The following is a 20,905-nucleotide window of genomic DNA, read 5'->3' on the forward strand; positions in this document are numbered from 1 at the left end:
TTCGTTCTGCAATCTGACATGTCACACAACGTCCTATCACTTTCGGCAACACAAGTGCTAATCGTGTAATTATGACTGTGTACGTGCTCGGGGCCTAAAGTCGCCTAATCCCAGTAGTAAACAACAGACATCACCAGGACCGTCAAACTGCAATGGTTTGTTGCTTTTCTTACAAGGCCTAAATACTGATTTCACATCTGTGGTCTTGCAATAAAAACGAACTCTCATCAAGGTAAAAAGGTTTAGTGCACCATTGATTTCAGAAACGTTGCAGATGCGGTATGATGCCACAGGGCGTTACAGAGCCCTTAAAGCACTCGTGTCCGTGGAGCAAGGAGAAGGAACCTACTTTCACCATAGGGTGGAGAAATGATGCTCATAGGAAAGATGAAAGGAAAAAGAGTTGATCATAACACGAAAACGAAACAGAACAGCTGGGAGACTTTGTGGTTGCCTAACACATTGTGCAAGCTGCACTTCCCTGGAGATTAACTGATAGATCTCAAAAAAAAAAAAAAAAAAAAAAAGAAAAAAACTAATTTATAGTAATCAGACTCACAGAAATTCAAAGTTCAAATCGTCCTAGGTAAAGACACCTCCAAAAAACAGGCAATAACTGCATAAGATGCAAAATTTAGCTGTTTACTATAATTTACTGATCTCTTCTCCAAACAAATGACTGCAAGTGCCTCACTACATGCCAACATTCACAGTACAGTCATTGTGTCACAACGTGCAGAAGCAGCGGCTAAGGACCGTACGCACTGGTACCCGCATAGCAGTGGTGTGGATGGCGGGGTGTCTGGCTACACGGCGCTGAAAGAACACGCCCCCAGTGTTGAGGCCAGGACCCAAACACAGATGGCAATGGGGAACTGACCGGTGGCCAACATGGGGCAGCAGGTGGTTGGCGGCAGCGGCAGAGAAGCCACACCAACTGTGAACAGTGCACCAGTGCGCTCAGCGAGCCACGGCACTGGTGAGGATGCATTGCACATTTTCCTTTCGTGCTTCCACGCCCAACTCAGAGTCAGCTGACGGTGACTGAGAAGCTGGGCCAGTTGGACCATCAACTGAGGTCAGAACACACAAATTAAGCACGTGGCTGTGAGGTGTAGCTCGCTGTACTGAGCGTGCAATTGATGCTGCGGCACGCTGTGAGAGGCAGGCAGTAGACTTACCCCAGGTGCTGGTATGTACGGATGCAGCATTGGAGCGGCACCGTAGCTGATGCTCTGCAGCATCCAGGCTCGGATCGCAGCGGAATACCAGTGGTGAATACTGACCGACCACACAATGTCAAACATGAACTAAAAGTAAACGGCTACCCTATGGACTGAAAGGTGAGAATGATTCACAATTCTGACACCAATGTACTGTATATGGTCAGGGAAGGGGGAAGAAGGTTGTTATGTATGCCTCGTGATGAATCTGTGCAGGAGGTGGAGCGGTCAGCACTTGATAGTGGGCATCCAGGGCCCCTGTAAATGACAGAACAGGAAATTAGATACAATAAAGAGAATATATTTCCGTGTATGGCATACAAGGGGTGCACCTAGGGTCAGAAGTTACCAGGTTTAGGCCAGTCTAGGAGGACGAACAATTAATTGAAATGGGCAACGGAAGGGGAAGTGGTTTATGTTGACTCATGTTGGAGGCCGGTCATGAAAAGCAGAGCCAGAGGCTCTGCCTTCCGAAAAGACATCTGTTCTGCACGAGTCTGGATTACAAGAGAGAGAGAGGCGACTGTGTTCCACACTGCAGAACACTCCAGTGTCCACATACGTGACCTGTATCCCGTGCACGCTACTGGCTAAAACCGATGGCGTGAATTCGCTAGTAGTATCGGCAGAGGTCTCAGGGCACCTCTTGTCAGCAGCTTTAACTGAACAGAACTGCCTCGGTTTTGAAAGACAGGCAACTTGTGTCACGTAGGCACAGCATAAGTTGCTCTAGGAGTAAACTTGTAAAGATTTGATTGGGCCTTTGAAATAAATTTTTTAAACCAATTCCCTAAAATATTCCTTGACTGGCTGCCACCGTGTACAGAGGAAAACTGTGATATGGACCACACTTTAACAGATGAAGGAATAATCAAAAGTGTGCAAGAAAGTAATGATGAAAGTGATGAAGAAGAGGACACAGGAGGAGAGAGCATGAAGATTTCTCAGACTGCTGGTGCTGAAGCTGCCGTGTTCTTCCTAGAGTACATTATGCAACAACCAGATACGTGCAGTACTGATGTAGAGCTTTTAAAGCAGTTGTGTGATAAAGCACGCCACCATCGCGTATCACCATTGGGACAGTTAAAAATTAGGGACATGTTTCATAGTGAGTGATACGACTGTATAATTATGTACTGTATACACTTGAGGACTAAGTTTTCTTTGAAAATTAATGTATTTTTGGACTTAATAAAGTACATCCTCTATGTTTTAAAACTGTATCCTTCAGTTTAATAAAGTACAGTACACTGTGTCCCCCATGTTTTCAAAATAAATAAGAAACAAAATAAAACGATATAATATATTTCAGACACTCAATAATCTTGCACTTCCGCTAATCCGGCACCCATATATGCCAGGAATGGCCGGATTAGTGAGAGTCTACACTGAGTACATTTTAAATTTCGAATACAAATAAGTCTTGAAATATTAAGTTTTCTGAAAAATAAAATTATTTGTTTGAAAGGGGAGAATGAGGGCATTGAAATAAATTATCAAAAAGCAAACAATTATTAGCAGGGTTGAGTTTTGATGTGCACATGGTTTACAGGTATCATAATATTAGAATTTCTGTAAATAAATTATTTCTACATGAACTGTGTCTACCATCAACAAACTGTGAATTATCCCATGAATAATAAAGTTTATTGAAATACTGGGTGAATAAGAATTTGGGATTTTTTGTGCACATGGTATGTATATTACGTGTACAGTGGAAATCAGAAAAAAGAAGAAAAATTATTTAAGCAGTTGAATTATAGCCAATGGAGCTACTCTACCTTACTATGTCTCATGTTGACTAAAACAGTATATGAAGCAGGGAACTATTAGACAGACAGAAGATTGCAATGCTACATTAGATGCTCCACAAAGAATCAGAGTAATTCCATTCTCCACATAAGCTGAGAATTTTACATTTTCTCTTGTTTTCTGAAATTGGTAGCAGGAAAACATTGTTAACTTATTTAATTACAATTATGAAAGCACATTCAGTGTAGTTAATTGACATGTATGTGCAATACTGCTCCTGAAATCCATTTGCTGTCACATTGTACATGTATGTCTGTTGTCAAAAAAGACCAAATTTAGTACCCAAGGGAGGTGATTATCCTTCTGAAAACATGACATTTAATGTCATGTTGAGAGAAATACATTGTACATTTGAAGCACATGTTTCTATATCACAAAGTGGGATCAAAAGTGGTGGTAGGCAATACATCCCTTCAGACATGAAATACATAAAAATGTTCTTCACTTTGCGTTCAGAAGTAGAATCCCATGTGTAATACAAGTTTTTCCTTAAGAAATACTTGCATATCATGAATCATGATGTTGAGTATGTTCAAGGTAACACTGCTTTGTTACGAATGGTTGACTTTCCAAATTACAAGAGCATAAAGTTTCGGGTAATATAGTGTCTATTTTATCGATTTGTGCTGCATCTCATAGTGGTGTTTTGCATGACAGTGGGGTTGGTGACTAAAGCACGTGTGGAAATAAAGCAGAAACAGTTTTCTGGTCAACCTGCCAATGTACAGATCACAATCAAGTTTTGAAATGATGCAGCAGAACTGGTAGCAATTCTTTCACTAATTTTGAAACAGTTCAGTATGTTCTTCTCCATAAATACATTCCTGGAAATTGAAATAAGAACACCGTGAATTCATTGTCCCAGGAAGGGGAAACTTTATTGACACATTCCTGGGGTCAGATACATCACATGATCACACTGACAGAACCACAGGCACATAGACACAGGCAACAGAGCATGCACAATGTCGGCACTAGTACAGTGTATATCCACCTTTCGCAGCAATGCAGGCTGCTATTCTCCCATGGAGACGATCGTGGAGATGCTGGATGTAGTCCTGTGGAACGGCTTGCCATGCCATTTCCACCTGGCGCCTCAGTTGGACCAGCGTTCGTGCTGGACATGCAGACCGCGTGAGACGACGCTTCATCCAGTCCCAAACATGCTCAATGGGGGACAGATCCGGAGATCTTGCTGGCCAGGGTAGTTGACGTACACCTTCTAGAGCACGTTGGGTGGCACGGGATACATGCGGACGTGCATTGTCCTGTTGGAACAGCAAGTTCCCTTGCCGGTCTAGGAATGGTAGAATGATGGGTTCGATGATGGTTTGGATGTAGCGTGCACTATTCAGTGTCCCCTCGACGATCACCAGTGGTGTACAGCCAGTGTAGGAGATCGCTCCCCACACCATGATGCCGGGTGTTGGCCCTGTGTGCCTCGGTCGTATACAGTCCTGATTGTGGCGCTCACCTGCACGGCGCCAAACATGCATACGACCATCATTGGCACCAAGGCAGAAGCGACTCTCATCGCTGAAGACGACACGTCTCCATTCGTCCCTCCATTCATGCCTGTCGCGACACCACTGGAGGCGGGCTGCACATTGTTGGGGCGTGAGCGGAAGACGGCCTAACGGTGTGCGGGACCGTAGCCCAGCTTCATGGAGATGGTTGCGAATGGTCCTCGCCGATACCCCAGGAGCAACAGTGTCCCTAATTTGCTGGGAAGTGGCGGTGCGGTTCCCTACGGCACTGCGTAGGATCCTACGGTCTTGGCGTGCATCCGTGCGTCGCTGCGGTCTGGTCCCAGGTCGACGGGCACGTGCACCTTCCGCCGACCACTGGCGACAACATCGATGTACTGTGGGGACCTCACGCCCCACGTGTTGAGCAATTCGGCGGTACGTCCACCCGGCCTCCCGCATGCCCACTAGACGCCCTCGCTCAAAGTCCGTCAACTGCACATACGGTTCACGTCCACACTGTCACAGCATGCTACCAGTGTTAAAGACTGCGATGGAGCTCCGTATGCCACGGCAAACTGGCTGACACTGACGGCGGCGGTGCACAAATGCTGCGCAGCTAGCGCCATTCGACGGCCAACACCGCGGTTCCTGGTGTGTCCGCTGTGCCGTGCGTGTGATCATTGCTTGTACAGCCCTCTCGCAGTGTCCGGAGCAAGTATGGTGGGTCTGACACACCGGTGTCAATGTGTTCTTTTTTCCATTTCCAGGAGTGTATTAAGTATCTGATGTAAAAAATTGACATGAGCTCAGACTTGGAAACTATTCTCTTTTGTGTTGTAGTGACACTTAGTTTCTCACCTAATCACAATATAGTGACCATAAAGTACAAGCATATTTGGTCATGATGCTCAGACAACCAGAGAGAGGCATCCAGCTTTAGTGAGGATCACAGCACCTTCCCCTCCATATGTGTATCCTCTGCCCCTCAACTTGTATCCTCTGCCCTTCAACTTGGGGTCTGAGTTAGCTGCCCATCCTTCCAACTTCCCCCACCCAATCCTTCTTTTTACCCTAGTGGTGGAAGTAAAAAATTCTGAAAGTCTGGTGTAGTTTCTTCTATTTTTAAGTATTTAATTAGCAGTACTTGAAGATTTGTATTCTGAAAATAAGTACTGACCAGTCATTGTGTCTCCACATAATATAACAGTTTCTTAATTTCATTTTCCTGATGATGTATCAGAAAATTATTTTGTTGGACTAAAAGTAAATAACAGAGCAGTTCAACATTTGATGATCCAAAGAACTATGATAACTATTGTACCCTTAGAAGCAACTCTGCAGTGACCCTGTTGTGTAGTTTGTTAATCTGTCATCTTTACATCTTGTATATTACTTGTTGTATTGTTTCCTTCACACCGCATGTGCTAGTAGTCTGGCAGCCAGGACCAAGAAATGCACTTGCCATATTTGCATTCTTTATTCATGCAACAGTGAGAGGTAGTTAATTTCTCATGCAGGCAGGGATGTTAACAGATTGTGTACTCACTTTGAAAATCCGTTACTCATCTCAAAAAGTGTTTATTATTAATTGTCATTTTATTTGAGTTGAGTGTATTGCTGTACAAACATTGTTTTATGTTGTGAAGTAATACATATTGAAGTACTCTGCTAAGTATTGTATTTCCCAGACATATATAGCCTGAAACTGAGCTTTAAAATCTGCATGTACAACATAGAATGAATGAAGTAGAAAAAATTATGGTAATGATCCTATGAAAAAAAAAGTGGATTTATGTACAAGTATACTTTATCTTGTGTGTAGAATGTAGCAGATATCATAATATGAAATGTCATTACCTGATACTTTAATAGTAAGGTGAGTAATCTGTCATATGTATAAGAAACATTGATGATCTCTAACACCAAGGGAAGAACTCTCTTCTTAAAATTTGAGTGTGAACAGGTAAATATAGTTTTGAATGAACTGTTCGAAGGTATGTGTTTTGAGTAATTTGCACCAAAAATTAACATGAACAGAGAGGTTGCGTAAGCACCATGGGAAAAGTAATATCAAATAACTGCCAAGGAGATGGGTGGACATGAAAGTAGATTGAAAGCTTGGTGTTTGAAGAGAAAAAGAAGATAAAGGAACAATGTTTTGTTTCTGAGAAGCAATGAATCTGTTTTTAAAAATGATCAAATTTCAATCTACAAGATTCCAGAAAGGTACATATAGATTTAATCTAATGAGATAGGCTCATGTTAAGGTTGTTCTGGTATGCCTTACATTATTACAGAACACAGTTTCAGCTATAGACTTTTAGCTGGGTGGAATATACAGAAGGGTTGGAATTGGATACAGATGAGTGTAGTAATGCTTTCATGGCTGTCACTTAGCCTGTTCATTTTACCTTCACATCAGTACAGATATTTGGATAATTTTCCCCTGCCAGTACATGCCTTTTGCTCTGTGGATACTTCATAATCATCCATACCCACAAAACATTTCCTGATCCACTTCCTGTAGATGACACTCTTGGGTAGGTGTGTTTGGATATGCATCATAGGGGAAGTGGCCTGCAATGCAACTTGCCATATGCATGATGAAAAGAAAATGACTTAATTGCTGTATACTGTTACATGAGAGTGAAAGAACATCAAATGCTCCCAGTAAAGAATTGGTTAACTCAATATATTTGTTCACTGAAACCTGTGTAAGGCTTATTTTTTCTTATAATATGTCATCACAACTGGTGTTTGCTTAATTCGTGTCATTTTGAGATGTTACTTCATTAATTCCAGCTTTTGTAGCTCACTGTTATTATTTCCAGCTTATGGTATCACTTATCAGAATTGTGATGTTAATATATGTGAATGTAATGAATTAGTGCACAAATCACTACACAAATTAACGTTATTCATTTAAAACTCAAATTGAGAATAATAATGATTCATAATACTATAAATATCATGGCTGTACAAAGCAAACAAACTAAAAGATATATTTATAATTCAAAGAAATGTTCAACATCTATTTTATTGCTTTGTTGGTTAGCATAAACTGTGTATCTTTAGGTGAAGGAGGTAGCTGCACCTTATACATCATCACCAGACCTGCGAAGGTTTTGGGAACATGATATACGGATGGCTAGAGACGTTAATAGAGGGACTGTGGATGGTGCAAACACAATGAATTTCAGGAATACTAACAAAGAGTGAGTATCATTTCAGTAGCACTCTTTACTTCATTGTAAATGTAATGAGATATAGGAAGTTACTGAAGCATTAATTACCTCTTTCAGATATGAACCCATTAATCTCCAGAACCTGTTGACAGCTACGTTAAACATTTAGTTGTTTCATCATGATAACTTCTTTGTGCCTTCTTAAGTGATCAGAATTTTTTCAATTTTCCCTGTTAATGACTAAGTATATTACACTTCTGAGGTTTAGTTGTCAAATGAAATTTGTAGCACAATACAGAGTAACCTAGGAGGAATGCTCAATAATTAGGAATGTGGTAGGAAAGATCATTTGAAGCTAAAGAGTCTGGTAAACTTGGGTGCTAAAATACAGGGCATTTCAAAATTAATATACTGGTTGTAAGGCGTTGTAGCATTTATTATGTTCAACTTACAATTGTAAATAATACACTATATGAAAGAGCAACTCAAACAGTTTTGTTTGTATACTTGTGCACAATTGGAAGAGTATGGAATGACAAAGAGTGACTGAAAAACATGTTGAATGGGTGCGAGTCTTCCACGCTCAGCCCCAAGAAATATCCCTGAGGATAGTTTATGGGCCTTTCTTTTTTGGTGAAACAACTGTGACTGATGTTTTTTATCTTGCTACAGCTATGGCCCATGCCTCAATGGGAAGAAGCTGAACAACACATCTTTATTTGGGAGCAAGATGGTGTGCTGCCTCACTGGCATAACTCAGTACGCGACTGGTTTAACGACGTTGTATCCGACCAGTGGATTGGGCGCAAGGGGCCAGTTGACACAGCATTTTATGCATGACCTCCAGGTTCACACACAATCTAATGTGATCATGTGCATGTGCCTCTGATACCAGCTGATCTATCCGACTTCAGGAACAGTGTTATTGCAACAGTTACTCCTTACACATTGATCAAGGTTTCGGAAGAACTCGCCAACGACTCGGTGTGTGATCAGTGTTCACACTGAATAATTATAAGAAATACTGTTTGTGTTTCTCTTTCATTTGGTGTATTATTTATAAATGTAAGATGAATGTAATATGTGCTACAAAGCATTAAAACCTGTATATTCATTTTGAAACACCCTGTATATGCAGTAAGAGGTATGATCCCTTCTTCATCTTTGATACTGTGAAACAAATCGTTTCTATTGCTAGCTCTTTGCTTTCCATACTTTGGGAGGAGGTATCACGGACCAAACCAAGAAAAAATTTTCAAGTAAACATGGCCTCTAAAATACATACCTCAGGAGTTATGAGCCCTTGTTCAGTAGAAGAGATTTGTTTCACTGTAGCAAAGTTGAACAAATGCTCATAGTTCTTAAGCTATGCAATTTAGTCCTCATTCTTACTGAACACATTTTTCTTGTTTTGAACCATACTATCATTTCTCAAAGTATGGAAAGCAAAGAGCTTGCAGTAGAAGCAATTGGCTTCATAGTATTGAAGATGAGGAAGTGACCATAGCTCTTAAGGTATACAGATAGAGACCATGTATACTATACTTTTTTGCTGCTATATCCCTGAATATTGGCCGTTCCTCCTGAGACACTCTGTATAAAACTAACTTGATTATGTGTGAAACTAACACGAACCTCTAACCTAATCAAATGTTTTGTTAATATTGTCTGCTCAGTCAAGCAGAAGAATCTGTTTAGATCAAATATTCCCGCATCTCATTACAATTTATCAAACCCTAATGCTTTATAGAATCAGATCAATATCACTAAAAGTGAAACAGTGCTTGCAAATTATAACAACATTTATCATGTGCATCTCTAATCTGAAAGCATGTACTTTTAACTAACTCTGGTAAAAAAACTGCTACTGTATTTACTGTAAGTGATCATAGTTTATGACCACTTATGCTGTAATACATCAGCCCTTGTGTTTAACACATGTAAAAGATTTAATATTACAGTTTAGCAGTGAGATCGCTGTAGCAGTGTTGTGGTACAGTCACTACAATAACTGGCATGCTGTCTCCACTCTCACTGTAAAGGCAGGTTCACATCCAATGGCTAGATTTCATTGCTTATTTGATTGTATCCTGCACACTTGTCTCTTTCAAGATGTTAAGTGAGGCGGTGACTTTGAATTTAAATACTGGTGATGGATGTTACTTTAGTAATCTTTTTAACCTCTATGAGGTGCTTTTTAAAGCTTGCTTTTGTACTGAGTGAAGTGTGATTTTGGTACAAATCTGATTTCTAGCACTTTTAGCCTTTGGAAAATTTTGTTTTCATTTTTGTCTTTTATTTGTATTTTTATCTTACCTGTATTGTAGAGTCATGTTGACTGCATATATAAGTTATTTTTTATCTTTCATTTTTTCAGTTTTCATATGTCTTAGTCCCTTTAATAAAGTCTAGTTCTTTCTTTGTTTATTTATTCATCTGACAGTTTGGGATATTTTCTATTTGTATTTTTGCACCAGCCTCTTTACTGTTAGTTGCTAAATTAATCAGTTTCTATATTCAATGATACATCATTATGTGCTAAATCTGCTTTGATTTCATTTTGTTTTGATAGTGTACAAGCACCAGCACAAAACCTCACACTTATCTTGACATTTAGAATGTATGTAAAGTTGTTTTGATACGTTTTTGTGGTATAGTTTTGGAAAAGATGTATACATGACATAATTTGGTTTTGGTATTGTTACAATGAAATTCCCACAAGTGTGCATGAAGCGAAGACAAAAACATTGTAACATAAGGTATGGTACAAACAAAAAGTTAGATGCACAATGTAGTGCAGCTGGCCATCAAGACATGTTAGTTTGCTGCTACATAATGCAACTGTGCTAACTCAGTGAAATGTTTCAAAGTTGTTCTCTAGTATGCTAAATTTCAAGACAAAATAAGTAATTTTTTCCTGTTGTGAGTAGAGGAGTGTTTCCTCATTAAGGAAAATTCAGAATCGTCTTTGTGATGTTTACAGTACAGTGCAACTTGGTCCAAGTCAATGAAAATTTTTTTGGGAACTACTTCTTAAACTGACCCTAAATGTTAAGATCCACAATGAATTTTATAAGCTGGGCATGTTTGTCATTTGTGTGTAATCTGCAAAATACTTTACACAATCTCTATGACCTTTTGATGATAAAATTACTTGATTAAGCAATGACCATCATAATTACAGTGGCCACCACAAAAATAGGCAGCTCAAGGTCATACCTGCTGTGTGGTGTCTTCAGACATGTAACATTGTGATTTGTCCTCTTCACAACTTTGTTACCACATGCACACTGCAGCAGTAAAGGAGATCAGCATCAGCTGAATATTCAGAGTTCCCTTGTGATGTTATGTGATTTCCATTGTCCATATAAAGTTGCTTTGACTTGTGTTTTGCAGTGAGTGAAATGCAAGAGAAATGGCCTAATTGCAGTGCTACACCAGTTGATGTGCATAAATAATGACAGGACAATTGAAAGCAAACTAAGATTATTGTATCGAACATACTGAAGTTCTTTTATTGATCTGGCCAGCTGTGAGGAAGCCAGGAATAATATAACCAAAAGTTAGTGTGTAGAATTGTACTTGGTTATTATGACAGAGGAGGGTTTCCAATGACTAGTAAAATACTGGGCGATCTCCATGAAAAAATTAATTGTTCTGGCTCAGAGATCTTTATTCTTCATCTTTGCTTCTCACTTGGTTTTCAGTTTAGAAAATGCAGCAGTACGATACAAGAATGATGTCTCATGTGCTATCAAAACTAATTTTACACTTTTCTTAACAACTTTGTCGCTGGGAGTTTTTACAAAGCTCAAAAGAACATAAATTCATCAGCACTGATATTTCTAGTACACAGACAAGACAGTTCCACACCTCTTATGGTATTTCATTTTGTTTTATCTCAGAATGCTTCTATGTTTTCAAGATAAAATATGTATCACATGCATTTACAAACTTTGAGAATGTTCATATTTTTATTTTAGTTGTTCAGATGGGATGCAAATTGGTAGATGTGCATATACAGATTTATTCAAGAGAAACAACTTCACAAATTGAACAAGTCAGTAACATGTTCGCCCACCTCTGGTCCTTATGCAAGCAGTTTCTTGTAATGGCAGTGATTGATAGAGTTGTTGGATGTCCTCCTTGGGGATAGGGTGCCAAATTCTGTCCAATTGGCAGATTGGCAGATTGGAAGGTCCTGCCCATAATGCTCCAAACATTCTCAATTGGGGAGAAACCCAGAAACCTTTCTGATCAAGATAGGGTTTGGCAATCATGAAGACAAACAATAAAATCTCTCACCAGTTGGTGTTGGCATTATCTTGCTGAAATGTAAGCCTAGGATGTCATACCATGAAGGGCAACAAAACGGGACATAGACTGCTGTACTGCTGTGCTGTAGGGTGCCATGGATGACGACCAAAGGCATTCTGCTATGAAATGAAATGGACCTCAGACCATCACTCCTGGTTGTTGGGCCATATGCTGGGTGATGGTCAGTTTGGTATTCTGCCGCTATCTGAGATGTCTCCAGACACATCATTGCTGGTCATCAGGGCTCAATTCAAATCAGGACTCTGCACAGAAGTCAGTTCAACTCCATTCGATGAGATTTCAGGCCTAATGTGCCAGACACCACCGAAAATTGGCTGGTTGGTGTACAGAGGTCAATAGTAGTCAGTGCAAGGGGCACCATGAGCTCAGCCCCCTTTCTGTAAGCCACCTATTAGTGATTCTTGTGGTTACCGAAGCACCAGTTGCATGTTGGATCGATGGAAATGATCAGTCAGGGGCCTCTCTGACAATTGCTCGGTCCTCTCATTCTGTCATCTCTCTCGGATGACCGCTTCCTTCTTGATGCTATGTTTGGCCGTGGGTCACCCATTCCTGCCATCGTCAAAAAGTAACATCTCTATTATTCAAATGTCAGGTGATCTATTGATTACTCCAACTGGCTTCTTTAGCCCATCTACACATTCTCTCCAAATTCTGAAATCTTCATGTATTCTTCATGGGCCTGTCTATGAGGCATAGATACTTGCCAACTGAATACATGAAATGAAATTTGCAAAGACCTTACGCCCTGGTATCACCACGCCCTTGCCAACTGCATGCTGAAACTGTGCTGAAGCATCACACATTCATCCATCGGCAGCATTTTCTGCTGATATCTGTATGAATATCAATTTATGACCAATTTGCATAACACCTTCATGGTGTGTCATATTTTTGTCTTAGAACGTATGTTAGCGCTTCTGCTTTTTTCACAGACTGACATAAAAAAAAATCTTGAAAGTTTCTTGTAATGCTAGTTGTTATCTTGGTTTTTTTGTTTTTTGTAACAACTTTCAAGAATTTTATTTTGGAAAATACTCCATCACATTCTAGATTAAAAATAGAGATGTCTAATATTTTTTCAGACAATTATCACTAACTGGCAATGCTGTAAAATTATAAGATCACCTTGACGTGTCATCTTTCATGGTGGTTATTAAGGCCTAGGCTCATGTTTTGTAATCTTTTTTTCCTTTGGAGGGCATCAAAGTACGTTTCAAACTTTCATGGCACACTTACATATGATTTTTTTTACTAGATATAAACAACCAAAGACATAAAGTACATACAATACATTTTTAAAAATTATGGAACAACTATGAGATACAAATGTTACAAATTTATTGCATAGGCTCATGAATATGAATAAATTTTTTATGTTCTAGATGTTTTATTTGCAGAAGAATAGAAGATATCTTGCGATACACCTGACACTGATTTCAATGTATTGTGACACGGTGGTTCAGAAATGCCTGTCTAGGCCATGACAACCTTACTCACTGTTTCAGGAAAGCTAAATCAATGCAGTTCAATGAGAGCACAGTGAATTACACTCAGTGATATAGATGTATGTTAGTTGGATGTTGTATGCAGACATATTAAAGCCACACTTGACAAATAATTATGGTCATATAATGATGCCACTTCAAGGACAGAATTCCACAATGCACAAGGACTGTGTGTTGTGACCTGCTGGTCAAATTCTTGGTCAGAATCAGCATGTGCCATCAGCGCTCCAGACACAATATACTTACCTTTGCTCCCAGTGTTCTTGATAATGCTGAACAGCATAATTTGTGTCTTCATGATTTATTCATTGTTCTTGTTTCACATATTTCTCAGGATCACGAAATTTGCAACAAAAGTGCCAACATTGCACAATATCAGAACATATGGTGCATTTACACAAAATGTCTATTTCCTAACACATTACATTAACTTCTGTCCTTCCCGACTTAAAGATGGTGCACTCACTTGGAGGTCAATACAACTATTACATTTTAATCTCTTTATGCCAGTCACTAATAAATATTCATATTTATATTAAATATAAAACAGATGTTGGTAATTTTCAGGTAATATTTCTACATCTTTGTAATGATTTATAACTAAAAGAATATAATTTAGTATTCTTGCTTTTAACAGTGCAAGGAACTTGATTTGGGCAGTTGTTTTAATACTCAGAAAGTTCAGAACACATTTTAATGTTGACTAGTCTCTGAAAAGACTTTCCAGCTTCTAGATATTGTTTCAGTTTTACAAAAAGTCCATATATGTTGTCAGTAGAAATAGAGGTGAGAATTATGTGTGCTACAGAATTTAGATTTGAAACATAATTTACATGTTTAATAATTTGATTTTAACCCAGGTCAACAGTTTCAATGGGAATTAAAATGCACTGTGTTTGCTCCAGCCTCTTAAAATTCCTAATCGGCTATAAATTATCAAAAAATAATGAAGTTTTACAAATATGTAACTTTTGAAGTTAAATGTTTTGTCATATTATGTATCAGTTTGTATTCTGTAATTGGTTGATTTTTCCCATTTTTTACATGAGATGTGGTCATAATCAAAGTAAATTAAATATTACCTACCATTAAATTCGTTCTCAATTTAAATATTTTTATGTCACAAGTATGGTTGTAATTACAATTCGCTAGAAAATCTTCTTTCTTTTATTAACTAATGAGAACACAAACAGGTGTCAGAAATAGTACCATGATGTTTGTTTCTTAATTTATGGGTGTTGTATGCTAATATTTGAGAGTAAAAACTCCTATTGGAGTTCCCCAGACACAACAAACAGTGATGTACTGTCTAATTTGTGACCTGAGTCAGTATTGCAGTATCTGATGCACAGTGTATAATATTGTAGTATTCAGTGTCTTGAGCTGCTCCAAGAGCACAGAGCTGGGTTGAGCAGTTGCACAGCATTAGACAATTGGTGAAGACAAGTGGCAAAGGTGCAGTGTGTGTTGCAGTGGAGAATGAAAATGTTTTGCTTGTTGAAATTTCACCCAAGATGACCTGTGTGTAGCTGTTGTGTACAGACTGGACCTGTTAACCTACATCATGTAGTACATTTTGACATTGACAGACGGAGGCTAGGTTTTCTCCAGTAGGTTCTATTTATTGTTTTTTGACAGTTTGAAATAAATTCCTAAGCATGAAGACTTCATCTTAGGCAAATAGCATTTAGTTGATGCCTTACACATCCACAAGCATATCAGTCCATCATAAGGCATTGTTATCTGGTGTGGCTAAAATGCATTCAAGAGCTTGTATGTTGACTCGTTATTGTTCCTTCATGTAAATATGCTGTTTTATAATGAATATTTTCTATTGTCATCTTTTCATGCTCCTTGTGACCAGGTTGTGATTTTTTTCTGCCAGGTATGCAGTACCTCAATAACTGGTATCTCAAGAATTCCAGTCAGTTATTTGATACTTTCATATATTTTTTTCCAAAAATCCATATTTCCTTCACCTTTAGCATGTGTTTACACTTAACTCATATTCTAGAAATTAGTGATTGACTTCTTGTAAATACAATCTTCTTTGCAATTTCACACATTTGGTATCATTTCTTGTACTATAGTGCCCATACTAAGAAAAAAAGAATATTCCTCTTATTGCACAATGCTTTGGACAAGCATCTATCAATCAACAGCTGTGCTACAGGTATGTCTTCTTCCACAAGCTCTTTCCTTAAGTGAGATCAATATTACAGAAAAGATACATCTCCTTCCACTAACAGGATAACATTGGATAATAGCTAGACCTTCTCTGCTTCAGTCTTTCAACACTTTATTCCATTACAGTTTGCCTGTTAGATTTTTGTAGATGATATTGTCAAGATGCTTGTTGAAGAAACACTTTTTCATTTGTTCAGACATTAACACGTTCTCTTAAACTCATTTTCCCTAGTCCCACTTTCCCTGATAAGTGAGGTATCTAAGTGTCAGCCTCTTGTTCTACCTTTTCATTGACTTTATAAAAATCAACAGCTACCATCTCTTCTACACAATACAGTTCCTCCCATAAAACAAAGAATGCTCACAGAAACTGCTTATATAGTTGTGAGTAGAATATACATACAGACTCGTCATACTGTGTTATTCTATTTCGTGAAAATTCTTGCATAATTAAAATTCTTGCATCATTACAATGTGATGGGGGGTGGTTGTGGTAGGAAAAACTATCTATCACCAGTGCTTTGATTACCTTTTGTCATGTTTTGCAGTGAGAGATACCCTGCACAAAATCCTCATCACAGTCTTCAAAGTGGTTTCCTACCAACCAAATCTACATAATATCATTATGCAACTTTGCTCCAAACCATCAGGCCATGGTTAACATTTCTGAATGAAAACCTCTGATGTTCATTTCTTACAATTGATATATGAAAGATATAGCTACAAAAAATACCTAAATACTGTGCACTGTTTCCTAAGTGTGTAAGATAAAATATTATGTTCTCCATTGTCTTAATATCATAATACATATTCATTAATTCTGCATACTTCCCTTAGTGAAACCAGACTTCAGTACATGTTACAGTTTATTATTTCCTTGCACTTTGGCAGAAAATAGAACTCTTCTCCTTGTAGTCAAATCTGCTCTTAAGTATGATTTTCCTTTGAACATGGATATTGTTAATACAAACATGAATCAGTAACAATGATTTAATTTTCTCAATTTGTGCATAACATTTTAATGCACTGATTTCATTCTTTTTATTTATTTATTTATTTTGCATGTTAGAGTGAGAAAAATATGTACCTGCAGCACACTAGCTTGCAAGACAGGAAGGTGAGGCAGGTCTTGATTGAATGTGTGTAGCAGATAAATGATCATGACTTTTGCAGCGGCCAGCCTGAGTGTGTTTGTTATGGTGTTTCCCATTGTTGTTTAAGCAAATGCTGGACTGGTCTCCAATTCCCACCTCAGAAAGTACGATACACAAACAGTTAAAATATGTTCACACTTAGAAGAAAACTTACACAATCCACAGACAGTTGCTGCACAAGACTTCCCTCCCATAGGCTACTGATGACTGTGACGTCAGGGAGGGCATCTGGCCTCAAACTTAAATAAAATAAATTTGCTAAATTGTGAGTACAGCAGATCCTGTACAAGATGGAACTTAACACTAAGAAGAAGAAGAAGAAGAAGAAGAAGAAGAAGGAGGAGACCAAGAACTCTCATGGATATGACGGGGTTTCTAGCAGAATACTGAAGTATTGTTCTATGTATGTTAGCCCAGTTCTCAGCCATATCTGTAACTTTTCCTTTATGAGTGGTCGGTTTCCTGACCATTAAAGTACTCGGTAGTGAAGCCACTTTATAAAAAGGGAGACATTGATAATGTTGACAATTTTAGACCTATTTCTATGCCATCGGTGTTTGCTAAAGTTATCAAGAAGGTTGTATATACAAGGTTACTGGAGCATTTAAATTCACATAATTTGCTGTCAAATGTTCAGTTTGGTTTTAGAAATGGTTTAACAACTGAAAATGCTATATTCTCTTTTCTCTGTGAGGTTTTGGACGGATTAAATAGAAGGTTCCGAACACTAGGTGTTTTCTTTGATTTAACGAAGGCTTTTGACTGTGTTGACCACAAAATATTACTGCAGAAATTGGACCATTATGGAGTAAGGGGAGTAGCTTACAATTGGTTCGCCTCTTACTTTAAGAACAGAAAGCAAAGGGTAATTCTCTGCAATATTGAGAGTGGTAGTGATGTTCAGTCCCAATGGGGCACTGTTAAGTGGGGCGTTCCCCAAGGGTCGGTGCTGGGGCCGCTGCTGTTTCTTATTTATATAAATGATGTGCCTTCTAGTATTACAGGTGATTCAAAAATATTTCTGTTTGCTGATGACACCAGCTTGATAGTGAAGGATCTTGTGTGTAATATTGAAACAGTAACTAATAATGTAGTTCATGAAATAAGTTCGTGGCTTGTGGAAAATAATTTGATGCTAAATCACAGTAAGACTCAGTTTTTACAGTATCTAACTCACAATTCAACAAGAACCGATATTTTGATCGGACAGAATAGGCATATTATAAGCGAGACGGATCAGTTAAAGTTCCTAGGCGTTTGGATAGATAGTAAGCTGTTGTGGAAAGCCCATGTCCAGGAACTTGTTCAGAAGCTAAATGCTGCTTTATTTACCATTAGAACAGTATCTGAAATAAGTGACACTTCAACACGAAAAGTAGTCTACTTTGCATATTTTCATACGCTTATGCCGTATGGTATTATTTTTTGGGGTAATTCTTCGGATTCAAAAAGGGTATTTTTGGCTCAAAAATGGGCTGTTCGAGCTATATGTGGTTGTAAGTTTGAGAACCTCTTGTCGACCCCTATTAAAAAATCTGGGAATTCTGACATTGCCCTCACAGTATATATTTTCTTTAATGTCGTTTGTTGTTAGCAATATTAGCCTATTTCCAAGAGTTAGCAGTTTTCACTCAGTTAATACTAGGCAGAAATCAAATCTGCATGTATAATGCACTTCCTTGACTCTTGTGCAGAAAGGAGTGCAGTATTCTGCTGCATCCATTTTCAATAAGCTACCACAAGAACTCAAAAATCTTAGCAGTTGCCCAAACTGTTTTAAGTCTAAACTGAAGAGTTTCCTCATGGCTCACTCCTTCTATTCTGTCGAGGAGCTCCTGGAAGAGCTAAAAAATTAAGCAAATTCCAGTGTTACATTGTTGATTTTCTTCATTTAAACTTAAGACTTGTCACCTGAATATGTTTTTTTATATTTCATTTTATCTGTTTCTAATATCGTGTTATAATTTCGTGTATTGACTCGTTCCATGACCATGGAGACTTCTCCTTAATTTGGTCCCACGGAACAATAAATAAATAAATTTAAAAAAATAAATAAATAAAGAATGAAGAAACTGTAGCAGCCCACTATAAATTAACAACTTGATACAGCATTATTAGAAATGTCTTATGAGAATCTTACAGGCTAAAATACCATTGACTTAAATTATCATACTGGTTAATCTAAAATTTAATGCAGGTTTATGGATGGCCTTAACAAACTGCCACCAGAGAATTTGGGTGCAACACTGGAAGCAGCTGTTCGAGAAGCAATGGATGACCCTACTTTCCGCAAAGTAAAAAGACTCAGCTACTCACGAACTGCAGCAGATGTAAGTATATACTTGCAGTTCAGTATGTCATATTTAACACGTAATTTGTTGTGATGTTATCACTCCACAGTATGTAGTGCTTCAAATGGATTAATGAATCAAATAAAATGTCACACATAATATAAATATAAGATTTAATTAATTCTTATACCATACATAGCAGGTTACACTTTCAGATGAGAACAAAGTTTTTTGCAACAGCGTTGTTGTATAAAACATTTTCAGATTTCTTGGCTTATTGATTCAGGGTAAAACCTCAAAGTTTTGGTGGTTGATTATCAAAACTGGTACTGTGGTGGCCTTATGCAGCCCATAGATGTCTTCTAATTGGTCGGTAGTTACGTCTGCGCTGGTGGCACCACCACCCTCGCTGTATCGTAAATAGTGCTACAAATATCTCTGGCTCCTCTCTGCATCGCGAGCTTGCTGAAGGTTTTCTGACACGTTCTTATTTCTACAGCCTCTTTAATTATAGAGTACCAGTATGTGGGAGCCTGGAGCAAAACTTTTGTTGCATCAAACAGTATTTTATGTTTGTTTGTGATGCTGTGCTCAGCAACTGCAGATTTCTTCAGTTCTCAATTTTTAATATGCCATTGATGTTCGGCACAGTGGTCAGAAATGGTCGCAATGGACTGACTGATATAATTGCATCTGCACTCACATGGGATGTTGTAAATCACAGGAATCTTGAGGTTGAGACTGTCCTTAACGGGGTGTAGCATCTGCCTTATTTTATTAGGAGGTATGAAAATATATCTGATACCTCATCTCCCTAGGGCTCTGCCTATTTTGGTGGATGTGATACTGCAGAAGGAAAGGAATGTAATTGGTGGCTCATCACATGAATGTTCATCCTTTCCACATTTACTTTTCATGGAGAATGTTGACTTAATAACATGTGACCCATCCCTGTTCTTTCAGAACACATACTTCACATGATTAATTTCAGAATCCAAGTGGTTCTTGTCAAAAACAGTTTTTGCTTTGTGTACTGTTGTATTTAAGGCTGCTCTCTTCTGCACTGGATGGTGAAAACTCTGGGCACTAATGTATAAATTGGTGTGCATTGGCTTGCAGTACACTGAGTGGTTGAGATGTCCATCCAACTTTCAGTACCAGAACATCTAAAAACGACAGCCTTCCCCCTTTCCCTGACTTGATGGTGAACTGGATGTTTGGGTGCATGCTGTCTGTGTGTTCCAGGAAGTTCTCAGGAGCTTCTACACCATGTCATCAACATAACAATAAAATGAATATGGATGAATGGGAGCTGATTTTAATGTTTGTTCCTCAGAATGTTCCGTTAAAAAGTTGGCCATTGCTGGAGACAACGGTGAACCCATAGCGATTCCATCTGTCATTTCATAAAATTCTCCACCATGCAAGAAGTAGGTGCTCACCATAACATGATGGAACAAATTTTTGTTTCAGGACGAAAATGCTCCACCAACAGTTTCAATGGCCCCTCCATATGAACTCTTGTAAATAGTGAGACCATATCCAGACTGACTAAAATATAGTTTGAGCCAACTCTAATTTGTTTAATTTTCTCCATGAACATCTGAGAGTTATTGATGTGATGTTTGCAGTGGCCAGCTGTTGGAATCATCAACTTAGTTAAATATTTGGCCAGCCTGTTGGTAGGAGAACCAATAGCATTAACAATTGGACACAGTGGAATACCTTTCATGTGGAC

General features: G+C 38.4%; 1 protein-coding gene across 2 annotated transcripts in view; it reads left to right on the forward strand.

Moving 5' to 3' along the window:
- LOC126177083 (uncharacterized) overlaps positions 1 to 20,905 on the forward strand; it is a 198,391-nt gene that overhangs the window by 126,979 nt on the left and 50,507 nt on the right. For both annotated transcript variants that reach the window (XM_049924330.1, XM_049924331.1), the window contains exons 10-11: positions 7,580 to 7,719; positions 19,074 to 19,206. In XM_049924330.1, the coding sequence (XP_049780287.1) occupies positions 7,580 to 7,719; positions 19,074 to 19,206 (273 nt within the window). The remainder of the gene's footprint in view (positions 1 to 7,579; positions 7,720 to 19,073; positions 19,207 to 20,905) is intronic.

The sequence above is a fragment of the Schistocerca cancellata genome, chromosome 3, assembly GCF_023864275.1.
Source record: "Schistocerca cancellata isolate TAMUIC-IGC-003103 chromosome 3, iqSchCanc2.1, whole genome shotgun sequence".
NCBI lineage: Eukaryota > Metazoa > Arthropoda > Insecta > Orthoptera > Acrididae > Schistocerca > Schistocerca cancellata.